Source organism: Nymphalis io, chromosome 7 (assembly GCF_905147045.1).
Source record: "Nymphalis io chromosome 7, ilAglIoxx1.1, whole genome shotgun sequence".
NCBI classification, from domain to species: Eukaryota; Metazoa; Arthropoda; class Insecta; order Lepidoptera; family Nymphalidae; genus Nymphalis; species Nymphalis io.
The window spans coordinates 4522245-4549172 of record NC_065894.1 but is presented as its reverse complement, the minus strand read 5'-3'; the positions used below and the strand labels follow the sequence as shown (position 1 = coordinate 4549172).

The 26928-nt window shown below is 36.6% G+C and overlaps 2 protein-coding genes across 4 annotated transcripts in view; both read left to right on the top strand.

Annotated features, from left to right (window-relative positions):
* Window positions 1-4849, top strand: part of LOC126769597 (G-protein coupled receptor moody) — a 47983-nt gene extending 43134 nt beyond the window's left edge. Inside the window, exons 5-9 of one of the 3 annotated variants that reach the window (XM_050488461.1) lie at window positions 24-151; window positions 1296-1449; window positions 2190-2416; window positions 2991-3134; window positions 3704-4849. In XM_050488461.1, the coding sequence (XP_050344418.1) occupies window positions 24-151; window positions 1296-1449; window positions 2190-2416; window positions 2991-3134; window positions 3704-3963 (913 nt within the window). In that variant the 3' untranslated portion in view covers window positions 3964-4849. Of the gene's footprint in view, window positions 1-23; window positions 152-1295; window positions 1450-2189; window positions 2417-2990; window positions 3220-3701 lie in introns of all 3 variants that reach the window. The other 2 variants (XM_050488462.1, XM_050488463.1) reach the window with 2 other exon arrangements.
* Window positions 4850-10942: 6093 nt separating this feature from the next.
* LOC126769385 (zinc finger CCCH domain-containing protein 14) lies at window positions 10943-22150 on the top strand. The gene is made up of 12 exons (XM_050488131.1): window positions 10943-11197; window positions 11375-11417; window positions 12233-12397; window positions 13356-13996; window positions 14628-14869; window positions 16411-16554; window positions 17575-17698; window positions 18126-18307; window positions 18600-18713; window positions 19484-20001; window positions 20316-20504; window positions 21922-22150. The coding sequence occupies exons 1-12, from the start codon at window positions 11159-11161 to the stop codon at window positions 22125-22127; spliced, it is 2607 nt and encodes an 868-aa protein (XP_050344088.1). The 5' UTR covers window positions 10943-11158; the 3' UTR covers window positions 22128-22150.
* The last annotated feature ends 4778 nt before the right edge of the window (window positions 22151-26928 follow it).

The window sequence follows — 26928 nt, the reverse complement described above, 5'->3', positions numbered from 1 at the left end:
TTTTTATTATTTGTTGTTACCAGGTACATAATGATTGCTCATCACAGCTGGTACGCGCGTGTGTACCGAAAACACAACATAGCTCTCATGATCGTGTTCTCGTGGATGTTTTCGTACGGGATGCAGATACCAACACTTCTTGGAGTCTGGGGTAAGTTGGTATAAGATTGTTTCACCTAGCTCTGGGATAGTAGGTTTTATTGTATCCCTAATCCATAAATATGTATTGCTCATATAATTTCATTTATTTTATTCTATCCGTTAAATAAAATTATTTTGCAAATATCTAGTTGAGATTAGCTTAAAACAAATTGTAAAGTTTCGAATAAAGATAAGATATAACTATAAAATGTATATAAGCATGAAAATGTGTGATAATAAATAATTTCTAAAACCTTTATGCACATTTTGTTTAATCCTAGACATAAACCTTTTCACGTTAATGTGTCCTTAGATATTTTAAACCCTTGTAGCGTAGAGGATCATTGTTATAGCGTCACTTAAGTGGATGTAATAACAAATAAGCACACGTATTTAGCTTAAGCCGAGATGATATTTAAATAAGCCGAGATGGCCCAGTGGTTAGAACGCGTGAATCTTAACCGATGATCGTGGGTCCAAGCACCACTGAATTTTCATGTGCTTTTGTGATTATAATTCGTCTCGTGCTTTACGGTGAAGAAAAACATCGTAAGGAAACCTGCATGAGTCTAATTTCACTGAAATTCTGCCACTAATTAATTGTAATAGTAGCCTTTTACATAGGTAATTCATGATAAAACTTTACAGAGGGAGTATTCTGAGGCCTAATAAACAAAACTGTCAGGTTATCTAGGATTTATCTTTGTATTCCTCCGAGATGTATATATTTACATTTCATATGATTTTCAACTGTTTTAATCTTAATTTAACCGAGCTTATTATAAGTGTTAAGTGTGATTATTCTATAAATAAAATAAATATCATGGTCCTTATCTAAATAAATATAGGCTTACAACAGAGGGTTTTTACTATTTATTAATGCAAAAATGTATTTGTTCGATGAAACTATTTTTACATAGCTTATTTACTGGAGAGGCACTTTATTTTTTTAATTAAAAAAACTTTATTGACAAATTCTTGAAATTGGCACAGAAAGTGGATTTAATGCCGTAAGGCATTCTCTGCCAGTCAACCTTTAGGCTAATCAGCAAATCATGTAGGCGCTAATACAATTAAAAAATAATATTCATATAAATTACACGTACAAAACGTAAAATAAATTTGGATAATTGGATATATTATGTATTCGCCAGGTAAATTCGACTACGATCCGGAATTAGGCACGTGTTCAATAGTGCCGGACGATAACGGTCACTCTGCGAAGACAGCTCTCTTCGTCATCGCCTTCATTGTACCTGCGCTACTGATCTTCATTTGTTACGCACGAATATTTTGGGTGGTCCACAGGTAAAATATAACTATTTATTATTATTACTGTATATTATTACATTTACTCCACACACTACAAGTTTTTCAAAGTTCCATAAATAAAGAAGGTAATCAATTTCGATGCAGTCGTGTTAATTCTTTTCCGTTTGATATATGATTTTCTCATATATATTATATATAAGTATTTATATACTTTGACGTATATATCTGTAGAAAAGGCAGGTAATACGAATGTTTTATGCTCTGAAGCGTTTTCCTTATCTTTATGGAGAAAGAACAAATGGGGAGCTGACGTTTTTATACTATATTGAGTTTTATGGGGTCATAAAATAGTATACCTTGCGTATCTATGGAGTCAGGCTACAGAGTAATGTTTTGTGGCCAAATAAAAAAGTTGTTTCTTTAAATTGAAACATTTTATGCATTTCACTGCAAATGTCCTTTTTTACAGTAAAGGTCATTTTAACATTCGTTCAAAAGAAAACATGACAAATTAGACAATTTTTTTATGTGTCAAACAGAACGCACTTTATAAGTCACTGTTTTATTACCATATTTAAAATAAATTGTGTTATATTGAGATAAGCCTGTTCAAGCCCAGGCAAGCATCACTGAATGTCCATCTGTTTAATTTGTGTTTATAATTCATTTCGTGCTCGTGTAAGTTCATAAACCATCTCCTCTAAAAGGAGAAGAAGTCTTTAACTAACAGCGACACATGTACAGACTGTTAATTTTACTTTTACATAATATTTCAGCTCAGAACAAAGAATGCGTGAACATCAACGTTCCCAACACACAAACCCCGGAACCCTGAACAACGGCAGTGACAAACGGTCAACGATAAAGGACACGAGAGAGACGAAAGCGCGCCGTAACGAGTGGAGGATAACGAAGATGGTACTCGCAATCTTCTTGTCCTTCCTCGTCTGCTATCTGCCCATCACTATCGCCAAAGTCGCCGATAGCCACGTACATTACCCAGGTGAATTGTTATTTTACGTCTAAGCTAATTTGTTACAAAACTTTAATAGTGGTATGTCTCATCAATATGTTTCCTTGTGATAAAGCACGCTGCAAGTCTCTATGTGCTGATATATAACATCCATTCATTAGCTACTTTTTCAGATAGCAATGCTTTGAATTATTTTTCTCATGTTGGTTCCTCTCCGCAGAATCTACAATTCGAAACGATAGTAGATTTATATTTACTTTAATTTTGCTAATTGATCTCCTCCAATATAGCCTCCATTAATAACGTTTATTTTAATTTTGGAAATAATGATACTCACATCATCCACATATATATAGCGATCACTCGCTATTTATTACTCAGTTTTTAGTAACGTAATAAGCCAGTTTTGTTACTTTATTAATCTCGCAACAAATCTAATATTACGTCATTAGTTCATAAAATATCTATCTTCCGTACGACCTTTGGGCATAATAATAATATCTTTATTTTTCAGGCATCAAGGACCATTCATAGCACATTACGTAATATTGTTGTTACCAAAATGTAAGCGTATTATTATATCTAATATTGATAACCGTTCCAGTGTTCCACATCGCTGGATACCTGCTGCTGTACGCGAGCGCATGCGTGAACCCGATCATCTACGTGATAATGAACGCGCAATATCGCGCGGCGTACGCGGCGGCGCTGTGCTGCCCACTGTCGCGCTTGTCCGGCCTCACCAGCGGTGCGTATCCCTCATCGCCCGCATGCCACCACATCAAGAAACCGGAGCGCACCTCTGCGCTCGCCTCCTATATACGAACCTGAAGGTATCATTGCTCGCTTTTCATCCACATTGTCGTTTGGGTCATGGTGCTTGGTTTGACTATTTATATGCCGCGCTAAAACTATGCTCTCTGATGTAATGAAACCAGAGAAGCGTATTTTACTTTTACACCTTTAATGCTCGTTTTTCTTTCCGTTTGCATGCCACATTATGTATTTAAATCGCAATAAATACCCACATATTCATATGCTGAAATGTTATATATTTATTAATTATATTTTTGGTTTTGGTAATTATGATAGTATTGCATTTTCAGCTGTACCTACTCTTTAAAAATTACTCTTTTAAAATTATACATTTAATTGCTACCGTATGTGATTGAACATTGATACAACTAAAACCTAAACCGACTTTAGTGAGGTTGGTTTTATTTATTAATCGTTATTAGCTTCTAAATACAAGTGTATTCTTAATCAAAGAATGTCCTTATTTAAGCACCAAATAACTAGTCCCCAATTCTTTTAGAGAAATGGAACGAGCGTCACGGATACAGCTTCAGCAACACGCGAACGGTTCTAAGCCAAGTGTCGCTGGGGGAGTCGAGAGCCGACCCTCGGGCATCTCTGCCTACCGGAAGATAGAACAGCCAGGGTCGCGAAATATGAACTCTGCAAGGTCAACAGGGAGTCTACCGAGTATAGGGCATAGAAACGAGACGGTTACCAGCGGGCTTGGATCACACAACATGAAAATCACGAGATTCGAATTGGACCAATATGACACCTGATGGTCGCTCTTTATCACGACTTACCAAAGATTTTTAATTAAAATTGCACATGAGTGAGATTATTATAGCATTATATCCTCCATCCTTAAAATGACGTGATTTAAAAGACATTTTATTAAAATTATTTATAATTTTTAATTAGCAACCCATCCGTCCTGCTAAGGAGCGACACTTAGGCACTTTAACTAACCGTAAATATGTATAGAGTTAAGTGTTATTGATAGTTGTAGTAAATTTATTATTTATATTTTTAATTAAAATTTAGACACATTTTCAGTATATTGACTATTTTTGAAAGGTGCTCGAAATATTTGTTTTCGTTGTAGGTACACGGTCATCTGTATTAAATATTATTCAAGTTACAAAAAAAATGTAACTATTGTACACCTAAGATACATTCCAAAATATAATGTATACCTCGAATAAAAACCAACACATTCCAATATATTAAATATTTTGGATTAAATTAATTTTAAATAATACGTATTGACCAAAGATTTTATATTTTCTTGGATGTTGCCAGTTGTATTTTTTTAAATTAAATCAACACTTCAATGAATGGATAAAATTTAAGATATTTGTTATTGTATTTAATAGACGCTCATTATAAGTTTAAGTATCGTGACAAAAACAAAATATCTTTGAAGCAATATTTTATTTATTATGGAGTACTTCATGAACAAATATCAGTATTGTTGAACATAATTATAATTATTTTCTACTTAAGTTTTAATTTTTTTCTAATGTAACTAATATTATTTTGACAAACATATGTACCACAATGCCATATTAAATCTTAAGAATAATAATTTGACACAATGAAATATCTAGTTAATTTAATTTAGACAATACTATTTATTTTGTTTTTCATTGTCAATTATTACTGTAAGATAACGAAGATTGTTATAATTAAATAAATGAATTTGAACTGAGTGTAAATTTTATTTTCTTTTATTTAACTTATCGATAAAATATAAAATACATTTGAGCTGATCGGGTGGCAGCCAGCTAACCAGAAGGTGGAAATCTTATTTTTTTCATTCTATCTATCTATCGATAACTGCATGAGGTTTCCCGTCCATGGATGGATGATTCATTTTCTGTCAGACGTTCTAGCAGTTTATTGTGTCTTATTGACATAAATGCCATGGTTGTTGTCTTTGATCAGAATAGTTAGCTTGTTTCACCTTTGGATTTCTTCAAAGCCTCGAACCTACTCAACAAAACCGACATTCATTGGAGTCAATTAGGAGCTTCATTCTTCGAGAGCTGCTTTTTTAGCATATCGCAACATACCTCGGTATTACTTAATAATTTCATCTTAACTTTCATTTAAGCTGATTCTTTTATTCTTTCAAGTTACAGCCTCGATTAGTTAATACACAGAGATCGTCAGCGTTGGTAATTTAAATCATTCAGCTACTCCATTAGCACCGTAGACAGAGAAACTAATAGACCAAGGGGCCGTGAAGCCGCGATTGAGATAGAGATAGTTTGTCAATATAATGTTGCCATAGTAACTGCTTTCCCTGTTTAGGGAGATAAATAGTTTTCAGGATTTAATTAAAACGAAATGAGTTTATTAAATTTTACTTTTCAATATTTATTATACATTTTTTAACTTAAATATTTTTTTGTTTTCCAACTATGCCCAAAAACCGTTGTTTTGTTTCCGTTACCAATAGTACTTCAGCATCTTTATATGGTACTGGATTAGCATTCTCTTAAGATATTACAAGGGACATAAGATCTTAGTTCCCAATGTGGTTGGTTAGTATAATTACAGGCACAAAGGACATAACATCTTAGTTCCCTAAGTTTGGTGGTGCATTGGTGATGTAAGCAATGGTTAACATTTCTCACAATGCCAATGTCTATGGGCGTTGGTGACCACTTACCATCAGATGGCTCATATGCTCGTCCGCCTTCCTATTCTATAAAAAAAATGTTGAAATCTAAAACACTCAATTAAATTATTAATAAAGAATAGTTGCCACATAAATTTCTATGTTAACCTCTTGACGCAGAATAATTATATTATAAATTCATGATGAATGTTAAATAATGTCATTAGGAAATTATAAATAGTTTATTATTTGTTTACATTGTCGACGAGTCGATATTTTTTATCGAAAATCGGGACATTTTTTAGCTGACGCTTGCAGCACTTACATGATAATTAATTATAGGTTATGAATGATAAAAACTGAAAAATACTATTATCTTCAGGATTTTAATGCAATATAAGGTTCCGTCATGCTATGGCATAAATAAACAACACCGACAAATTATATTAGGCACAAAACCGTCGTACTTACGCGTATTGTATAACCTTCGATATGATATAATGATTGTTTCCCTTTCTTTTAACTGGATTAGAATCGTTTTCTAAAATAAACAAAAATTAAACAATGAACGCACCCATTGTTTAGTTTGTTTCGCTACTTGAGTAGACGACCTAGATAAAATTGGCTTTTTTTTTATATATATATGCCCCGGAATGGCAAATGACTCTACTCCACCTGATGGTAAGTGGTAGTAGAGTCCAAATGCGACGACGGCCAGTACAGTCGGGAAGAATGATCTGTACTAGCCGTCCCCACCTTGCCGGCCCGCAAGATGCCTCTTCACGCCTCGTTTGAAGGAACCGGGGTTGTAAGAGGAGGGGAACACGTGAGCTGGTAAGGAACTCCATTTTTTGGTAGTGCGACAAAGAAAGGAGTTGCCAAATTTCTTTGTGCGCGATGGAATTGATGTCACAGTTAGGCGGTGACATCGAGAACCAGCTCGCGTGGACTTAAGAAGGAAGGGGGAAGCAGGAATTAGAGAGAATAATTCCTCAGAGCACTCGCCGTGATACAGTCGATAGAAAGCGCTCAGTGCTGCTATCTCGCGACGCAATTGTAAAGGTTCAAGGGTGTTTGTGACCTTTACGTCGCCAATAATGCGTACTACACGTCGCTGCAACCGGTCCAAGGCCTCCAGTAGGTACTTAGCGGAGCCATCCCAAAGGTGCGAGCAATATTCAACGCAAGACCGTACCTGTGTTTTGTATAACAGGCACAGTTGTTGTGGCGTGAAAAAACACCGCACCTTGTTCAGAAGTCCGAGTTTCCGTGAAGCTGTTTTTATAATAGCCTCGATGTAATCCCTTGGAATAAGGTCGCAGCGAACGTCCATCCCCAGCATAGCGATTTTGCTTTGTATCATCAGCGGTGTACCACAGAGGGAGGGATGAGGGTAAAATGGTGACTTTTTCGCTGTGAGAGCGCATACCTGTGTTTTCTTGGTATTAAACTCAACAAGATTATCAGAACCCCATTTGGCGATGAGCTCTAACGTCCTATCGAGTTCAATGGCAAGATTCTCCCGCCTCTCCTCAGTTTCCGCCCGCCCAGCCATTGCGCGTCCGTGGTATCCACCATGCACTGTACTATCATCTGCATAGCAATGTATGTTCCCAAGAGAGAGCATATCATTGATATGCAAAAGAAAGAGTGTGGGAGATAGCACAGATTCCTGGGGGACGCCAGCATTCACTACATAGAATTGTGAAGCGCAACCATCTACTAAAACACGAAGGCTACGCTTGTGTAGGAAGCTGACAATCCAGGTGCATAGCTGAGCAGGCAGACCATATGCCGGTCGCTTGGAGAGAAGACTGCTGTGCCAGACCCTGTCGAAAGCCTTGGAGATATCGAGGCTGACAGCCAACGATTCTCCATGCTTGTCGATAGCTTCACCCCAGAGGTGTGTTACGTACGCTAGAAGATCACCTGTGGACCGTCTTGGTCGAAACCCGTACTGACTATCATTAATTAGACAGTGATCGTCTAGGTAATGGATCAGTTGCTTGTTTAGAATCCGTTCCATCACCTTACAAAGTACTGAGGTGATAGCTATTGGTCGATAATTTGCCGTGTCAGACCGATCCCCTTTTTTGGGAACCGCTTGCACATTAGCTCTTCTCCAAGCCTCCGGCACACATCCCGAAGAGAGAGAAAGTTGGAACAGGCGCCTTAACACAGGAGACAGCTCCGCCGCGCACTTCTTCAGCACAATGGCTGGTATTCCATCAGGACCGCTAGCTTTCCGTATATCAAGTGATTGCAGCTCCGCACGCACATCACGTTGCCTGATTTTGATGTCAAGCATCGTGTGGCCACATGAAGGTATTGTTGGTGGCTGCGCACTACAATCGTCGATCACAGAGTGGTCGGCAAAGAGTTTAGCCAGGAGGTCGGCTTTCTCCTGCGGACTGTGAGCTAGCGATCCGTCCGGATTTCTGAGCGGTGGCAGCGAAGGTTGGCAGAAATTGTTTTGCACAGACTTGGTCAGACGTCAGAAGCTACGGGAGCCCCTAGGATGCGAAATAAGGTCATGACCAATCTATACAATGCGCTGTGCATCCGCTTCCTACAGGACTTGGAATTTTTATTGTAGTTTGCTTTCAGTGAGTCAATGTTAGATGCCCCGCTAATACAGCCATTGATCCACGCGCGATATGCCGCCTGCTTAGATGATACAGCGTCGGCACATTCACGAGTGAACCAACGGTTTCGCGTACCCCTATTGATGAGATCTGAGCTAGGAATGTAGTATTCCATTCCTAACATGATCTCATCAGCAACAGCAGCGGCACTAGCTGTCGGGTCATTCCCACTGAAGCAGCGTTCCTTCCAAGGGACCGACGCATAGTAATCGCGCATACCGTCCCATTCTGCCGACTTATAGTGCCAAGCACGACGTTTGCATACCGCTGATGGCGGCAGCATGGCCTGTGACACTTTGGTAGATATAAGGCCGTGATCCGAAGAACCAAGTGGAGCTTGAACCACAACCTGATATTCCACCGGGTGAGAAGTCAGCAGAAGATCCAGTAGAGAAGGCGCTTGCCCATCAATGTCTGGGATCCAGGATCCCAGACATTGATGGGCAAGCGCCTTCTGGGCTGATCAACCAGTTGGGTCAAGTCGTGTGTGAGAGCAAAAGCATGAGCAGTTCTTCCAGCATGGTCAGTTTTGAGGGATTTCAACCATGATTCATGGTGAGCATTAAAATCCCCCAAAAACTCCAATTCCGCGTTAGGAAACTGCTCTTGCGCAGCATCTGCCACACGACTAAGATGGTCAAATAATAGGCTTGTCTCCAAGTCACCATTGTGGGATCTGTAGAGGCACACGTAGACTCGACTCTGACGAACCAGGTCCACACGTACCACCAACATGGAGAAAGAGGGGTCCTTCAAGCAGCGCCATCGGTGACAAAAAGCATCCGCCCTGACGAACAAGCATACTCCAGCTTTCGCTTTAAAAGATTCTTCAAGCATGTAGCCGGGATAGTTAAGGTAGCTGGTGTCGGCAGGGCGGAGTATTTGCGTCTCCGTGAGAAACAACATTGCTGGCCGCGCTGTCTCGAGATGGTGGTGGATAGCGTTGAGGTTAGCGTGGAGTCCTCGGATGTTAGAGAACTTGACCTCAAACAGTGTGGGTATGGTGGGGGTGTGCACCGCTGAACGATCGTTATTTCTTAGTTGCGCTAACATTTGGAAAAATAAGGAAAAGAGACTTGAAGCGAGTGACGTATTGCCACGATAGGGATGGGCAAAGTATGGAGGCGTGTTTTCCAAAATGGTTGCCAACAAGGAAAATATACTGATCCGCCGGACGGAAGGGCTCCCGAACCCCCCCGGAAGTGGCCGCCGGGACCCCACCTTCCGGTCACCAACCGGCACGACGGTCCACCCCGAGATTATGCGTGGCCTGGTGGGGCAGCCTCGCAAGTTGGTTAGGTACGCTCGGGCCCCTGTACTATGCTACGGGCGGCCAGCGGAACAGCCGTTTCTTCAGGTCTCCCTGTCCGGCAGGTCAATACAGTTTCCCCCGGCATTGGTTCAACAGTACTGGACACTGGACCAACACCCATCGCGGCAATACTCGCTCGGGCACTGGCTGTACGCTGGCTGACCTCGAAACGTGGCTGCAAGCCACTTCACGAGTTTTTCACCATGCGTATGGTGGTAACAAGCCAGGCGGATGTTAGCATCCTACCAACAGATGAGCAGATGGTCGCTCAGATATCCCTTAGTCGCCTCTTACGACACCCATGGGAAAGAGAGGGGCAGTGAAATGTATTCTTTCTCCGTCACTGCACGGATAAAAAGACTACGCGATAAGAGACTAAAGATTTGATATTTCTATCTCTGTCTAAACCATTTGTAACGTGATTTTCATTCTCTTTCTTGTGTAGGTGAGAAGGAAATCGTCAATACGTCTATTAGTTTCTCTGTCTACAATTAGCACCAATCAATGTGATGTGTGCACTTCAGCAGCCTTCGGAGTTCATTTGTAACTACTCCCATAAAAGCCTGACATGACTTTATCAGTTTGAATGAGATATCGCTAGTCTAAATTTAAGCTTGCAGGGTACTAAATTTTCAGTAAATAAAGCCAGATTGCAGTCACATTTATAGTATATTTTCAAACGCAATATAAGTTCAATTCATTAGCGCCCCGGGTTTCGACGGGGAACTTGTATGGCTTGCACAAATGCATATTTTATACTTACAATAAGTGAAGCGATTTTTATTGAACGAATTATATCAGATTCGTTCAATAAAAATCGCTAAGTTTGAAAAAAAGCTTTCTTAAAAACCCTTTTAACTTAAATCTTGACTCAAATCGTACTCGGTAAAATTGCTGCTTCTGAATGTATGGTACAGATAAACGTCAATATATACTAATACCATTTTTAACCTAGTCGGCAAACTGATATATTTCTTTAATTTATATCTATAAAAACCGCGTTTTAACTATTTAATGCCACATTCTAGTTCTTCTAGTTTTTAATATATTTTTAGATGGGTGAATAAATATAAAATCAAATCAAAGGTGCTGATATTTTCAAAAGAACTTAAAGTTGCATGGCAACTGGCAACCCTACAAAACAATTTGTTGGTTGTCAAAAGCAAAACTTATGTCAAAGCTGTCATATGAATATAAACGCCAATGGCTACATTTTAATTATATTTGTACTTGGTCAAAGAAATAGAAATTAATTATTTTATTATATTTAAGGATTTCGCGTGGTGATTTTCGTTGTGTTTACAACTTAATTATATAAATATGGTAAATTTGTGATGACTTAATTACGTTTGTTTATATATTTTTTTACGTGTCCATAAAAATCTTCGAAAATGGATGGTATCGGCAACGAAATTGGCCTTAAGATGCGGGTAAATATTATGTGCACATGCATATAAATAAAAATTTCAATCCCATAACCAAACCTAATCCCGATTTTATTAATTTTTACTATCCTACGCCTCATACGTTAAACGTACATTTTACGACATATTTGTATCAATAGCTACCTATTAAAATCTTTTTTATTAGAAATATTTTTCTTTCAGTCCGCAATCAAGGCCAAGCTGACTGAACTGGGCTGTTATGTTGGTAAGTTTATACCAATTTCCTGTATTTATAAAGCTGTACATAATACACGTAAGATCTACTATATGTTGCCTGTTATGATATTAATAGAAACACAATTTTCATCATTTAAAAAGAGACATTTCATTATTAAATCTATTTTATCAATGCTCATAAAAGCCTGTACCATTGTTTGAAAGCAACCTAGGTTGGTTACATATAAGATCTGGATATAGTTCTCTTATTAATAATGTCCTCCAGACCGATTTCGGCCATGGCGGCAACTACGCAGCAGATATTATAGTGCACAAATGTGTGTGCAAACACAGGTGCACTCTCTATTCCCTAACTTTCATAATCTGATGGGTCAGCAATCCAACACGACCGTAAAGAGTTCAGGCGCAGGACCAACGGCTTAACGTGCTTTCCGAGGCACGGGAGTGTATACACTTCCAACTTCCAGACTCCGGGCTGCTACTGAGAATTTTCTGACAGAAAAACCCAATAACTTTTTGTTGGCCCGACCTGCGAATTGAACCCAGGACCACCGGGTCTGCGGCCTTACATCAAGCCACTGGACCAACGAGGCAGTCAGTTCTCTTATTACTCCACCGCAATATCATGAAGCATAATTTCATCTTATTTTTTATATATTTACCCTGTGTATAATGATAGTATTATATCTGAAACATTCATGCAACTCAACAACAATTGGTTGAATAGTATGATGTGTTTTTTTATTTGATTTATGACCATTAGCTATCATATTTTTTTAATAGCACATAAAAAAGATGTCTAACTTGATAATTATTAGAATTATTGTGTTTCAATATTTCCAGATGATGAGCTTCCTGATTATGTGATGGTGATGGTGGCAAACAAACGTACTAGAGCCCAGATGGAGGATGACTTGCAATTATTCCTCGGAGATAACACTGAAATGTTTGTTAATTGGTTACACCAAGTGCTTAAGAAACTTCAAGAAGTCACCGTGACTCCATTAAGTAAGTATATTTAATGATAAAAACAATGAAGGAAAGAAAGAAGGTATTTATTTATTAGAAAGTTAGATGATATGTTGGTCCTGTGCCTGAACTTTTTCGGATGGTTCGAATTACCATCTCATTGGATTAAGAGAGTGAGAGAATAGAGTGTGCATATTTGTTTTAGCACACACTTGTGCACTATAATATGTCCAGCACTTCAGGCTAATCGGTCGGGAACATCATCATTTTATTCATATTTTTAGTAAGTTAAAGATTTATTGACAAGTCTTTAGCATACAGTTAAATTTTAAATGCAAAGACTTCAACTTTAATAAATGTGCTTCTGACGATTTTGCTTGCAAATTATACAATAAAACTATCTATATTTTATTTGACTACACAATTTCCAATTTAAGAGGAAAATCGAGGTTAGGAGTACAGCTAGAAGTTCTTTTAGATTATAATTTACTATTTGACAGTCATGTGAATAAAATTATCGCAAAGGCTTACGGTATGTTGGGTTTCATATTTGGCCAGGGAAGAGACTTTTAACATATCAATACATATAACCGCTTGTATAATTCATATGTACAATCTAATTTGGAATTCGCTTCTACCGTTTGGAACCCATAATACTTTTATTATGGCAATCAAAAATATTATACAGAAAATGGATTTCTTAGAAGATTAACCTGTAATTTATATTTGGGTTCACTTCTGCTAATGAACTTCATACAATTGAGAGAAGTAGAAAATAGTTTTTCAAGTTTTTCTTTATTAAACAACATCCATATCAAATTCCACATTTCTTTGCCCGCTCAAAACATATGTGTTATGTCCCATTTCGTAATAAAACAATGCTAAAAGTCGCTTTCTGATAAGAGTAGGTGATAATTAAATACAATATAAAACTTACTTTGTTGTCAATGCTGTATGTTTCCCAAGAAATACATAGATAAATATTTTTTAATTTTAGAGGCTGAGCTTGAGAAAAAAAAGGAACGGTCAGGGTCCAAAGACAGAAAAGACAAAGACAAAAAAGACAAAGTAAAATTAAAAAAGGGTGAATCTTCAAAAAAGTCAAAGAAAAAAGAAAAAGAAAAGGCGCGTAAGAAAGAAGAAAAGAAATCCAGTAAAAGTAAGAAAAAGAGCAAACATGAGATGATTCGTCCAAATATTCCACCATTACTCATGAATATAGAGAAAGATTCTGAACCATCTATTACAGACGTATTTGCTGGTCAGATTTTGAAGAATCATGGAATAAATCTCGAGTCATATAAAGATGATTTAAAAGTAACTGAGACAAAAACAGCTTTAAAGGAAATAAAGCGGCCCATAGTGCCTATTATTGATCCGGCAACCATATCTTCACAGTCTGAAGATACTACACAGTCAGAAGATAATGACAAAAATACAGATAACATTATTAATAATGCTCCTAAACCAAATAATGAAGATAATATTCAGGAAATGAATAAGATAGAGGCAAAAATACAAGGCTTGAGACAAAAATTGGTTGAGCAGTTAGACTCCATGTCAGACGATGAGGATTTTTTGAATATTAGAACTGAAGCTGAAGAACTTATGAATGATTTCGCCGAAGATGTTTTACAGGTAGTTTTATATAAACAAGTAAAATACACTTTTTTTTTTAAATAGATAGGCAGACTGGCAAATGGGTTACCTGATGGTATGTGGCTGACCACTTAGTACCCATAGATATTGCTGTTTGGCGGTAGAATAAGTGATGAGTTGATACATAGACGGGCTTACACAAAGCCCTACTACCAATTAAAATATTGCTTACTTTAAAATTAAATAACATATTATTGTCACATAAATATTTATCTATAAAGTAAGAAGTCTATAAATGCTTCGGTCTCTCTCTCTAGGCTCTCTCTCTAGGCCTCCTTTTGAGGAAAAAGTTTGGAGCTTATTACACCATGCTGCTGCAATGCTGCTTGATGGATACACATATTATCATCAGAAGGATACTGTATTCTTTACTATGTTTTTATGCAAGCCGAGCACTAGATGCATTTTTATTACGCACCTGAAAAATCAGTGACGTTTGCCCGGGCTGGAATCCTTGGTTATGGTTCACATGAAACAAACAACTGGACTATCTCGGCACTCTTCCACCTATAAACATAGTTGTAATATTTATAAGCAAGTTATTCATAATATAAAATAAATTAAGGAGCTATTAAACAAATAAAATTTTGTGTTAAATGTATTGTTTCAGGAAATATCTCAGCCACCGCCGGTTACCCCCCCATTAAGTACTAATAAAACACTCTATCCCATCCAAAAACCCATACCAGAGATCCAAAAACCAAAGGACACAGATAAAGAACCAGAAACCCTGCCCCAGATAGAATTGAATCTACCTAAAAGACCGATCCGCGAGAGATTGGGTGCACGTGATGTACCAGTTCAGGAAGTCAAAGAAAAAGAATCGACAAAAAAAGCAGAGAGTCCTGAAAGGTTGTTAATTACAAACTCCTTTAAGGTAGTAAGAAAATGTTTTTCGTTAATAAGGTTTACATTCGACACTAACTTGAGGTTATCGACAATTTTAAGTCATTATTATAGTTTACTTATATTTATTTTTAATATAGGTACATATATACGATCTATAATAGGTACATATTTACATATATCGATTGCCATAATAAACAGAGTATTATGGGTTCCAAACGGTAGAAGGGAATCCAAATATACATCTTCTATTTATTTACAACATAACGTTACATTCTCGATTGTTTCGTCAATAGTCTAAATTAAATCGGGTGAAACTGCTACTTATATAATTATATTATATACCAAAACCTCCGAAACATGCTGCATCTTCTTGTGTAATAGTACAGATGTGTTTTCGGTTAGGTATTGCAAAAAAAATGTCATTTATTAACACAGATAGGTGTATTATCATGGATGTATTTAAAAAAATAAAATAGATTATTTTAGTAACAAAAAGAATAGGAAGGCGGACGAGCATATGGGCTCCCTGATGGTAAGTGGTCACCAACGCCCATAAACATTGGCACTGTAAGAAATGTTGACCATTATTTACATCACCAATATGCCACCAACCTTGGGAACTAAGATGTTATATCCCTTGTGCTTGTAATTACACTGGCTCACTCACCCTGCAAACCGGAACACAACAATACCAAGTACTGCTGTTTTCCGGTAGAATATCTGATGAGTAGGTGGTACCTACCCAGACGAGCTTGCACAAAGCTCTACCAGTACAGTATTTTATTTCGATAGAACATTCGTCGTTTTATACATTTTATTGTATACTTAACGATTCTATGCATAAATTGACCAAAATTTACCAAAATATGCTAAAACTTTAACCCTACGCCAGCCCCGTGATAGAGCGAAAGGAGCAGTCGCTCTGGGCGTCAGTTAGTAAGTGGCACGAAAATAGTAGACAATAAAAGCTCAAAATAAAATATTGTATCTTATTGTGAGATTCACAGAGCGGCACGGTGGAAACTAATAATCAGAGTCACGTGTCTATTTCTAGAAAAGTGGTAGAGATATGATTTAAGCATCCGTTATTGCAGGAGCCAAGGCTCGAAAGGCGCTAATAGTGTGGTGGAGCTAAGGGGCGCCCAAAGACAATCTCGTTCTACCCTGATAAAGCGTTATTGCCGGTGTTGAACCTACCTACTTATTTATATTATTATTATTGTTTGTTAAAAAATAACTGGAAAAATCCTGAGGAACTGTCATATGTTTCGCCTGTCATATAAATTATAAACGAATTCACCTATGCGAATGAGATAGGAATATTTGCTTAAGCGAGTGATAGAGACAAGCTTAGACGCGTCAACGTGGCGTATGAAATATATCTTGTCCCGCGACCGGAGTAGTATTTATAATATATCGACTGTAATTGATTGATATTTATCGTCATTCATAAATAACCAGACTTCTCAGACAAGAGATGCAGTGACCGCAGTTAAAAATTTGCTTGCAATTGATTGTTATAATGTGTTTTATAAAATTTTCAGATTTACACCCGAAAAGGATATTGAATCTCGACCAAAGCCCAGATCTTCAAGGAGAATAGGAAGCCAGAGTGACTCACAAAAGAAACCCTCAGTGTCTGAGGAAAACCATGAAAAAGAGCCCACATCGAAGAGACTCACTTCAAAGTAAGCATATTGGTGTTGTTTTTTTAGTAGGAAACGTGCAAATGGAAATCTGAATAAGTTATTACCTTTGTCCGTAGAAAATGCATTGAAAGAAATATCAACCATCTGACATTAACTTATCTTTCAAATTGGAACAAAACAATATAAAGTATGCTAAGCAATATAATAACTGGTGGTTACCAAGTAGGGCTGAGAGTAGAAAGCACTATTTGGTAACTGTTTATTTTGATATTGGTATTTTTTTTTCAATGCTTATCTTTTATATCTATTGTATTTAGAGAAATAATACATATTCGCCATTACTATTTATTACAAAAAACGGGCTCATTCTAAACTTATGTCAATACAATAGAACACAATTTATTAATTGCCAGTGTCGGCAATATTCACATACATTACACTATGCTTTATTTTTTTAATCAATACTCATAATTATAATGTCGTCTGTAATGGTGTTTTGGCTGTAACTTAGGAATGTGTTCGTTCGTAGTTTGTCCAATTGTGTTTGTATATTGATGTTTCTTTCTTTAAAAGGTCTGAACACACACACACATAATCACTACACATTTTAATTTTCTTTGACACTCTTTACATCTCTATTTAATAGTCAGGACCTACGTCACATCATGGTGTGCTATGGTACCTACTCTCAAATGTTGTAAACAACTGTTTTAGTCAAAATTAATAGAAAAAAATATTGTTGTTTATGGTGTCAGTAATGTAACCCTGCGAGGTTGCTAATGTATGCAAATAAACCTGTATATTGGCTTTTCCAAATAAACCGGAAAAGGGCACGAGACACTGCGCATGCGAAACTGTGGAATACTTTGCCTAAGTCTATAATTCCTGGTAGGGACAACTTTGGGGTCTTCAAATCCAGGGTAAACAGGTTTCTTCTAGGCGTGCTTCATCCTAGACGGGTCGACGGTACATCAGGCAGGGTCAAACGCTGGTCTATATAAGATATAAGAGACCGAAGCGTCGAACAAAACGTGGTATCTAATGTCGTGTCGCGCGCAGGGTGTCGGCGCTGGGCCGGCGCGGCGCGTCCGTGGGGCGCGTGCGGCCGCGGCCCCGCGTGGGCGCGCCCGCCTCCAGCCTGCTGCTGCGGGCCGTCGCCGACGCGCACAAGAGCCTGCTCAACGTGAGTACCCACCGGTTATCGTGAGCTAAACGAGCCCCCGTCGGTGACTAGTCGCCGCCACTCGTATTGTCACTGAAAAAATATTAACCATCCCTCACGTCGTCGCTGCGTTATAACCGTGGGAATTGATGAGTTACGTCCCTCGTGTCTATAGTAAGCGACGTAATTCTAAGGTTTAATATGTATTGACTGGGCGGGCTTTCGGGAAACCCTCCGACCAAATATACTTGGTATCACGATATTATATTTTTGTGAAACTTCTTTGGGCGCGTGGAGAGTAAAAGTTCGTATGAAATATTTTTGTCACAATAAACATACGCATTTTGATATCTGTAACACCGCGAGGCCGAAGTAACTCCTCATAATGGATTCTTGTCTATGACGAGCATTCTCTTATCCTTTATATTACGTAAATAATTGAATGCAGATCCCGCCGAAAATAGAACACGGGTCGCAGAAGATAAAGCGTGCGCTGGTGCTGCCGATGCGGCGTTGTATGGAAAATCAGAAAATTGTCATACAAGTGCCCGGTGACACACACTCGGACAGTCGGGGAGATGCTGTTAGCTTGCGCGATATAGACAACGAAGGAGACAACATGAGCTCAAAGTATGTCATTTATTTATTTCTATCTATTGTAAACGCGAAGCAGCGTGATTTAACCAAAAAAAAAATATCGATCCTCTCAGCTTTAATTTTTTTATTGTTAAATTGCAAGTTTTTATCGTTTCTTTTGTTATAACTGAATTTATGTACTGTATACATTTAGTATTTTATTTAAAAAAACCCTTTTTTTTTAAACTGACATTTTTGTCTTATGACTTTTATTTTATTATATATTCATATTTTTGTGCTTTTTTTACCTTATTAAAATAATAACATAAACATTTTCTTGTTATAGAAACACAAAGGAGGATGAATTTGTACCGCAGTCTATAACTAAAGTAATACACAACGTTAATAATAAGGGGAAAAGACCGTCGAGCCGTCTAGACGACAATATCATGGATACTATGTAAGTTATATCATAGTGATTATCTATACTAATATTATAAAGATGTAAAGTTTGTGAGGTTGTAGGGAGTAATCTCTGGATCTACTGAACCGATTATAAAAAACCTTTTACCAATAGAAAGCCACATTATTTGGGAGTGTCATAGGCTATATATTAACCCGAAAAATGAAAAGACTTTTTCGTGGTAGTCGGATGTCGTGGCCAACGCGACTTTTGACAGTCAGGAAATGAATCATAGCACTCAGTACTAACCGAAACGCAATCATAATTTCATCACAAGTAAAAATGTTTACCGTCCAACGAAGTGGGCACGGGTCAGCTAGTTTATTATAAACAGGACGGCAGAGGAATTCCGAAGATGATAGATTTCATAACATGAACCAAAATATACAATTTTACATATGTACATCTCACGTGGATTCATTTATATAGAATTATTTCTATATTAATCAAGATTACCTATTTGAGTATGTTTGATTCTGTATTTCCAATATCATTGGGTTTTCCAATAGAATATTGGAAACTCATTATTATTATATAATTAATTCTGACCCCCTTGGTCATGTGTGTTTAATTATTTAAGTTCTTATTAGAATGATAGTACCACTGCATAATGACTCAATGCTAGAAATCAGCGCCGGCTGGTTAAGTGTACTAACAGGGCAGTCATTATTATCAATTTTGTTTATCAGAATTTTGTTAATAAATTTAAAAAACAAAGCTTTGTATGTCTTATGTTTTTTTAATGTCAAATTTATTATTGGTTACAGCACAATTCATAACACCACAGTTGATAAAGACAAAGGTACCCAATTCATAGTCACAATGGATGGCTATCATCCGAATGCATTCCTTGCAAAGAAACTTCTGACGGAAGGCATCCTAGATGAAGACGACGCAAAAGAAACCGGGAAACCAGAACAGAAGGCAACACAAAAACAAACCAAAGATGCTGGCATCGAAACAGAAAACAATAAAGAAACGGGAACTTCGATTAGTCTTTTAAAAAAAAGGTTAAGTAATACGAGCGAAGAAAGCAACACTCAAGTCATTATCAAACAAGATCACGACTTAATTGAAATGAGAAAAAGCCCAGAGGAAATAGAATCTGTAAACAAACTTGATGACTCCCCTCCGGTTAAAAAACGAAAAGCTTCACCAATAATATTTGACGTTGATAAGAAAGAGAAAGATAGAGTGAGAGAGAGAACGGTCAGTGCTAGCAGCGATAGTCACGTGACCTTGACTTCAACTTCTAATACCCATAAATACGACGACTTGCCTCCATGTAAGTGTAATTATCTTTAAATATACTAAGTAAAACGAAAACCAAAAATTTGTAACTAAAGTTACTACTCTCTTAAGTAAGAAATAGATTACATACAAATTTTAAACATTCATGTCCACATTTTGTTAGTTAATTTAAGAGATTTAGTCATAAGAAACCTCTAAACAGAGCTCCTTTGTCCATTGCGAATGTATAATAATTGACTGTGAAAACCGATGTAGACTGAACTCCTGGTTATAACAGAATAATATTACAAATATGAACATAACAAACTAGTCTCTGTGTTTGTGAGACTATAGTCATAATGTTTGCAGTGAGCCAAGCGGAGCGCAAGGCGGTGTGGTGCCGCTCGTTCCCGCTGTGCCGCTTCGGCCCGTCGTGCGCGTTCCAGCACCCGCGCTGCAAGTTCGCGGCGGCGTGCACGCGGCGCGGCTGCTGCTACTCGCACGCGCCGCCCGCCGAGCCGCCCGCCGAGCCGCTCGCCACCGCGGCGCCGCTACTCGGTGATTGCGCCCGTTCTTATCTCTATATTATGTTATCCACAGATGGATTTAGCTAATAATTATACCGTCATAAATTTAGTCCTGCTGTATAGGCCTCCTCTCCTCTTTTTGTGGAGAAGATTTGGAGCTTATTCGACCACGCTGCTCCAATGTGGGTTGGTGGAATACACATGTGGAAGAATTTCAGTGAAATTAGACACATGCAGGTTTCCTCACGATGTTTTCCTTCACCGTAAAGCACGAGATGAATTATAATCACAAATTAAGCACATGAAAAGTTAGTGGTGCTTGCCCGGATTTGAACCCACGATCATTGATTAAGATCCACGCGTTCTTGCCACTGGGCCATCTCTGCTCTTAATTAAGTCACGAGTAACCTATCGAGAGGTGCTGGAAGACTAAAAGTTAAGGAATGTTTAAAAATGAAATAAAAAAATCGTTAGGAAAAAAACGTGGTTGTCCTCACCAGCGCCCATAAACATCCCGGTAACGCCATAAGTACAAAAAATATTTCATTTTTTTTTTTTATAAAATAGGAAGGCGGACGAGCATATGGGCCACCTGATGGTAAGTGGTCACCAAAGCCATTAGACATTGGCATTGTAAGAAATGTCAACCATCGCTTACATAGCCAATGCTCCCCCAACCTTGGGAACTAAGATTTTATGTCCCTTGTGCCTGTAATTACACTGGCTCACTCACCCTTCAAACCGGAACACAACAATATCAAGTAATGCGGTTTTGCGGTGGAATATCTGATGAGTGGGTGATACCTACCCAGACGACCTTGCACAAAGCCCTACCACCAGTAAGATTCATTAAATTTGGCCAAACCATATAGGAAGAGAAATGTTATCTGTATTATACAGGTATATTGAGATATTCTTAATTCTCATGGTCTTGTTAATTTCATCAAATTATCTAAATTAGGTTTGTGTCGATATATTAAGGAAGTTCCTCTTATAAACTCAAGTGTATATAATATGTTAAATTATTGGAATATTATATTAAATTATTGGTCATTAAGAAAAAATAGTTACGATTTTAAAGACATAGCAATTTTTCGTGCACTAAACTGATGGAAAAGGGGCTATTAATATATTATTTAAATAAATTAGAAAAATCTTAGCAAGGACTAAAATTGATCGATCGAAGTACACTAACCATAAAGTAATATATATTGATACTTTTTATTTATATATCAACAAGATTGAAACTTAAGATATTATAACTTAGAAATAAATTACAGTGTGGCCACCATTGCGAAAGATCTTAACAATAGGCAACTGTCACACATTAAACTTTTAACATGCAAATGAAAAATATTAATAACAACAGAAAAAATATACTAAAAATAAACGATTTGTAATGTTATAAAAATTACAAGCATTCAATTAATAAAATATTTTATTTCCAGCATCCCACGTAGTACCAGCAGCGAATTACAAGTCAATATCCGCGGTGGTGCCACCCAGTATGTGCAGGTTCTACCCAAACTGCGTCAACCCCACCTGCCACTATTACCACCCTAAACCATGCAGATTCGGCAAGGCCTGCACAAATAAACTTGAGTGTAATTTCTATCATAATGATGTTCCATCAAAATGGAAATATTCTGTTTAATAATATAAAATATATTTAGTGGATTTTTGTTTTTTATTTCTAATGAAGTGCAAGGAGTTAGTAATGAAACAGTAATGTAGATTTGTATTGTAAAAATAAAATTAAAAAAACAGATTGTATTAAGTATTTTTTATTTGACAGTGTTAATGGCAACATTCTAAACCTATGACGGATTATATAATTTCCTGTCAGTCTACGACATCTTAAATTTTATCGTTGTAGGTTTATTAATCAGCTTTATATTTATAAATAGTTTTTTTGCATTTTTGGCTCAATAACATTTTTTAAAAAAGTGATTTTTTTTATGAAAATTAGTTAATATTTTCTTAGTTTAATTAATTATATCTATATTGTAATGCAGCTTATATTACCGCTTGTTTATAAAAATATTACATGTACTTAAAATAAATTGGACACCTGCCCTTTACAATAGAGAAGGGACAGCAAATAAACTATATTATTATCCAATTTTAAATTCTACTTTAATATGAAGAGTATTTTTTACATAGGTAGGTGGATGAGCAAAAGGTCCACCTGATACCATGAGGGCTCTTAGACATTGGCATTGTAAGAAATGTTAAACATCGCTTACATTGCCAATGCGCCACCAACCTTTTTTTTTAACGTTGGAAAAACGCGTTATGGGTTTTCCCCCACGGGAACAGTGGGGGGTATGTGGGGCTCGCCGGTGTCCAAAGCGCCGAGTGCTCCCCGAACATCGGAATACCCACCAAAAAACCAGCGGTACCCTTTCCGTCTTAACGAGGAGTGCCACGGGATCGATTTCGCATGCTACCGTGACAATGCGCCACCAACCTCGGGAACTAAGATGTTATGTCTTATTTGCTCAAACTGGAACACAACAATACCAAATACTGCTCGTTTGCGGTAGAATATCTGATGAGTGGATGGTATGTAACCAGACGAGCTTGCACATAGCCCTATCACCAGTAAAAGTTAAAGCTATGTAACAATATTTAATTACGGACAATGATGAAAACTAAACTATGAATAAAATGTTGGTATTTGTAAGGGAATTTCATACATTATGTTTAAAAAAATGACTCGACTTCTTTGTCACACTCAAGAAGCTTAAATACTCTTTTGTCGCAGTGAAAATTTTGTGAATATAATAATATTTGTGATTAATATATTAGTGTTGCTTCAAAATTATAAGTAACGGGTACTATTTTTAAAAAAATAGCTCAACATTACCTGACGCAGTCGCAACGCAGTGCAGCGATTGAAGTAAAAATTCTTTGTACGGCTTTTGCCAGCTAAGGCAAACTATCCGGCCTAATTTTATAAGTACGGCTTTCGGATTTTATCTAAAGCAATATAGATAGATAGATAGATAGATAGATAGTCTTTATTTGGATCACACCACACGTAGAAAAAAATAAATAAAAAATAAACTAACTTGCAAAAATATTTACAAAAATATTTTGCATCCAATTTTATTTAAACTATATCTATTAAATATAATTGGATGCAAAATGGGAATTGCATTATTATGGAAACACAAAGAAAAGAGAAAAAATAAGTAAATAAAAATTAACAAAAATTAACTGTAAAGTGGTGTGGCATCCAAAATGGACAACCTCTCAGTTGAAGCTGGCATAATATTAACCCAGCACTGATTTTCAGAGGCCTCCATGTGACAGTGACGGACGGCCATGTAAACGTGACAAAGAGTAATATCAAATATTAAAGTGGTAGATTGTTACGTATAAACAAGTTATTAAATTACAAGTTAATAAAACTTAAAACTAAAGTCGTTATCTGAAATACATGTACGATTATAAAAAAATAGGAGATTAAATCCGATATACAAATTAAAAAAAAAAATCGTGTAAGGTCTTCGATTAGCCCTTGCAACTTGTATTAAATATTGTAATCAATTATTTTGAACCCTTGTAACAATCTTGTAATTTTATACAAAAAAAAAACATTGTACATTATTATTTGTACAAAGTAGATATAATTATAAAACATCTCTAAAATTTTACAAGTCACGTTGTGGATTGAGTTTTTCTTTTAGATAATTAGTAGTAGAGCGTTAATCTTAGACAATGACTATCTTTAAAAGTAAATAAATGAGATGTCATTGCTCTTAAAATTGAGTAGTTTTATTACGCAGTTACAAGCATGAAGCGTTATTTGGTTATTAGTGAGGCGGAATATTACCGCAGGAAAAAATTCAATACAGTCACCAATGAGTCCAATAATGGTATTAAATCTTAGAACTCTTATTCAATTGCCTTTAACCTTGGTCCCAAAAGCAATTGGGCCAATTGTAGAATTGATTAGTTTTTCGGACCCAAGCTTCCTTGTTACGTATAAATGCGTAAATAGTTTTGTTATTTAATGTTAAAATTATAATATTTTTATGGTGTCGACTTTTTTGATCAATTAATTTATGTACAGCTGAAAGTGACACGATATTTTTTAATCATTGAAAATAGGCGGATTGGCAAATGAGCAATAGTAGGTGGTCGCCATCACGAATGGACATTGTCACTGTTAGTAGTAGGGTACTGGTGGTAGGGCTTTGTGCAAGCTCGTCTGGGTAGGTACCACCCACTCATCAGATATTCTACCGCAAAACAGCAATACTTGATATTGTTGTGTTCCGGTTTGAAGGGTGAGTGAGCCAGTTTAATTACAGGCACAAGGGACATAAAATCTTAATTCCCAAGGTTGGTGGCGCATTGGCTATAAGCGATGGTTGACATTTCTTACAATGCCAATGTCTAAGGGCGTTTGGTGACCACTTACCATCAGGTGGCCCATATGCTCGTCCACCTTCCTATTCTATATAAAAAAAAATAGTAGCTATCCCTCACAACGGCAATTCTCCACCTACCTAAAATGTTATAGGTCCTCTTGTTGTTATACTAGCTTACACGTCCTTCAAACCGCAACACAACAATACTAAGTATTGTAAAACCCTAACACCGAATAATAAAGAGTACACATTAATATTAAAATACGTACTTATAATAGCCAGTCATGGACACTAATAATGAATTTAAAAAAAAATACAAAGATATACCCCCCTCTTACTATAAACATACATACATATTTAAACGTCATACCAATAATATTGTACTTAAACTAAGTACGGGTTGATAGGTACTAAAAATGGATTATAAGCTGCAGCTATATATACGTTATATGTATAACGAATAATCATATCTGTTGCTATAAAGGTCTTCAAATAAAAACAATCATAGATTACTAAGCTTAATACACAAACAGACAAGTCAAATTTAACTTAACGCGTGAGCAAAATGTTTGTCTTTTTTTTTTTTTTTATAGAATAGGAAGGCGGACGAGCATATGGGCCACCTGATGGTAAGTGGTCACCAACGCTCTTAGACATTGGCATTGTAAGAAATGTCAACCATCGCTTACATATCCAATGCGCCACCAACCTTGGGAACTAAGATTTTATGTCCCTTGTGCCTGTAATTACACTGGCTCACTCACCCTTCAAACCGGAACACAACAATATCAAGTATTGCTGTTTTGCGGTAGAATATCTGATGAGTGGGTGGTACCTACCCAGACGAGCTTGCACAAAGCTCTACCACCAGTAATGTCGTTTTTTATATGTGAGGTGAAATATTTTTATGTGTGTAGGTATAGCTGTATGTGCCATTGGTGTAAGGACGTATGTTTTTCACTTATTCTATAATAATATATTATAATAAAAGGAAATTGCCTCTACGTATTCATGAAAGGTTGGTTAAGTCATGGAATAATAGAGGTGATTCTGTAATACGGCTTAACATATAAACATTGTATAGGTTTGCAAAATTGTAACATCGTAAATATATAGGTAGGTAGTGTTATATACTTACCTAGATATTTAATTCCTATTTAAATATAATCTAACTTGCTCGTCCCGACTTCATACAGGAAAAATTAGCCTGTTTTCCCGCACGCCGCATATCTTTAGGTCTTCTTCTTCTTCTTTGTTCAAACCCTCTTCCCAGTTCAGCTAGGGTCGGGTCTCCTTGTACATTTGCGCCAGAGAGCTCTGTTCTGGGTTGTCTGTGTAAAAATGTATTAAATACGCCGCATATCTTTAGGTATTTAATAATATTTTATAAACTAGTTTTCTATGTATTTACATACATATATAGAAACCATTCAAATTACAGTGTGTATTTTTAAAATTACTATGCTATATATTTTGTTTGATAAGGTTCAACACCTAATTAGTGTGAAATAAATTTAGCTAAAGTTGTCATATACTTTTTCCAATCGTTTTAAAAATAAAAATGTTATTTAATGATATATAATAGCTATCGTTGGTTTTTGTGTAGATGTTTTGGAGAATTAAGAAATTTTACTAAATCTTGTAGTGCGTATTTGTTTCAAAAGCAGGATATGGAAAGCACATGAATGATTTTTTTTCATTACATCTATGAAAAAGGGATATCTAAATCTAATCTAATATAATATATTTGATCGGGGAGCTATGTTAAAAAAAAATCCAGAAATATTCGACTATATGTGGCAATTTTATGGTTCTCTCACAAAATTATTGTTTGGCGAGCACAAAATTAATTCAACAGTAGGTTATCAGCTAGGTGACCCATTTGGCCCCGCCATATTTAGTTTGGTTATACATCCAATAATTTGAAAATTTAATTTATATTATTTTAGTACCTCGGTGATGGCTTTTTGGGAGGAGATGTAACAACAGTCGTTAGCGATTTAAGAGACTTTTTAAAAAAAATTGAAAGCATAGGGTTTAATTTAAATTGCAGTAAATGTGAAGTATATTTTT

Bases quoted from the DNA above. Each gene is read 5' to 3' on its own strand.
- LOC126769385 (XM_050488131.1), top strand. From the start codon at position 11,159: ATGGATGGTATCGGCAACGAAATTGGCCTTAAGATGCGG. The intron at 13,997-14,627 runs GTAGTTTTATAT...GTATTGTTTCAG, and splicing joins TCGCCGAAGATGTTTTACAG to GAAATATCTCAGCCACCGCC. The intron at 20,002-20,315 runs GTAAGTGTAATT...TAATGTTTGCAG, and splicing joins ATACGACGACTTGCCTCCAT to TGAGCCAAGCGGAGCGCAAG.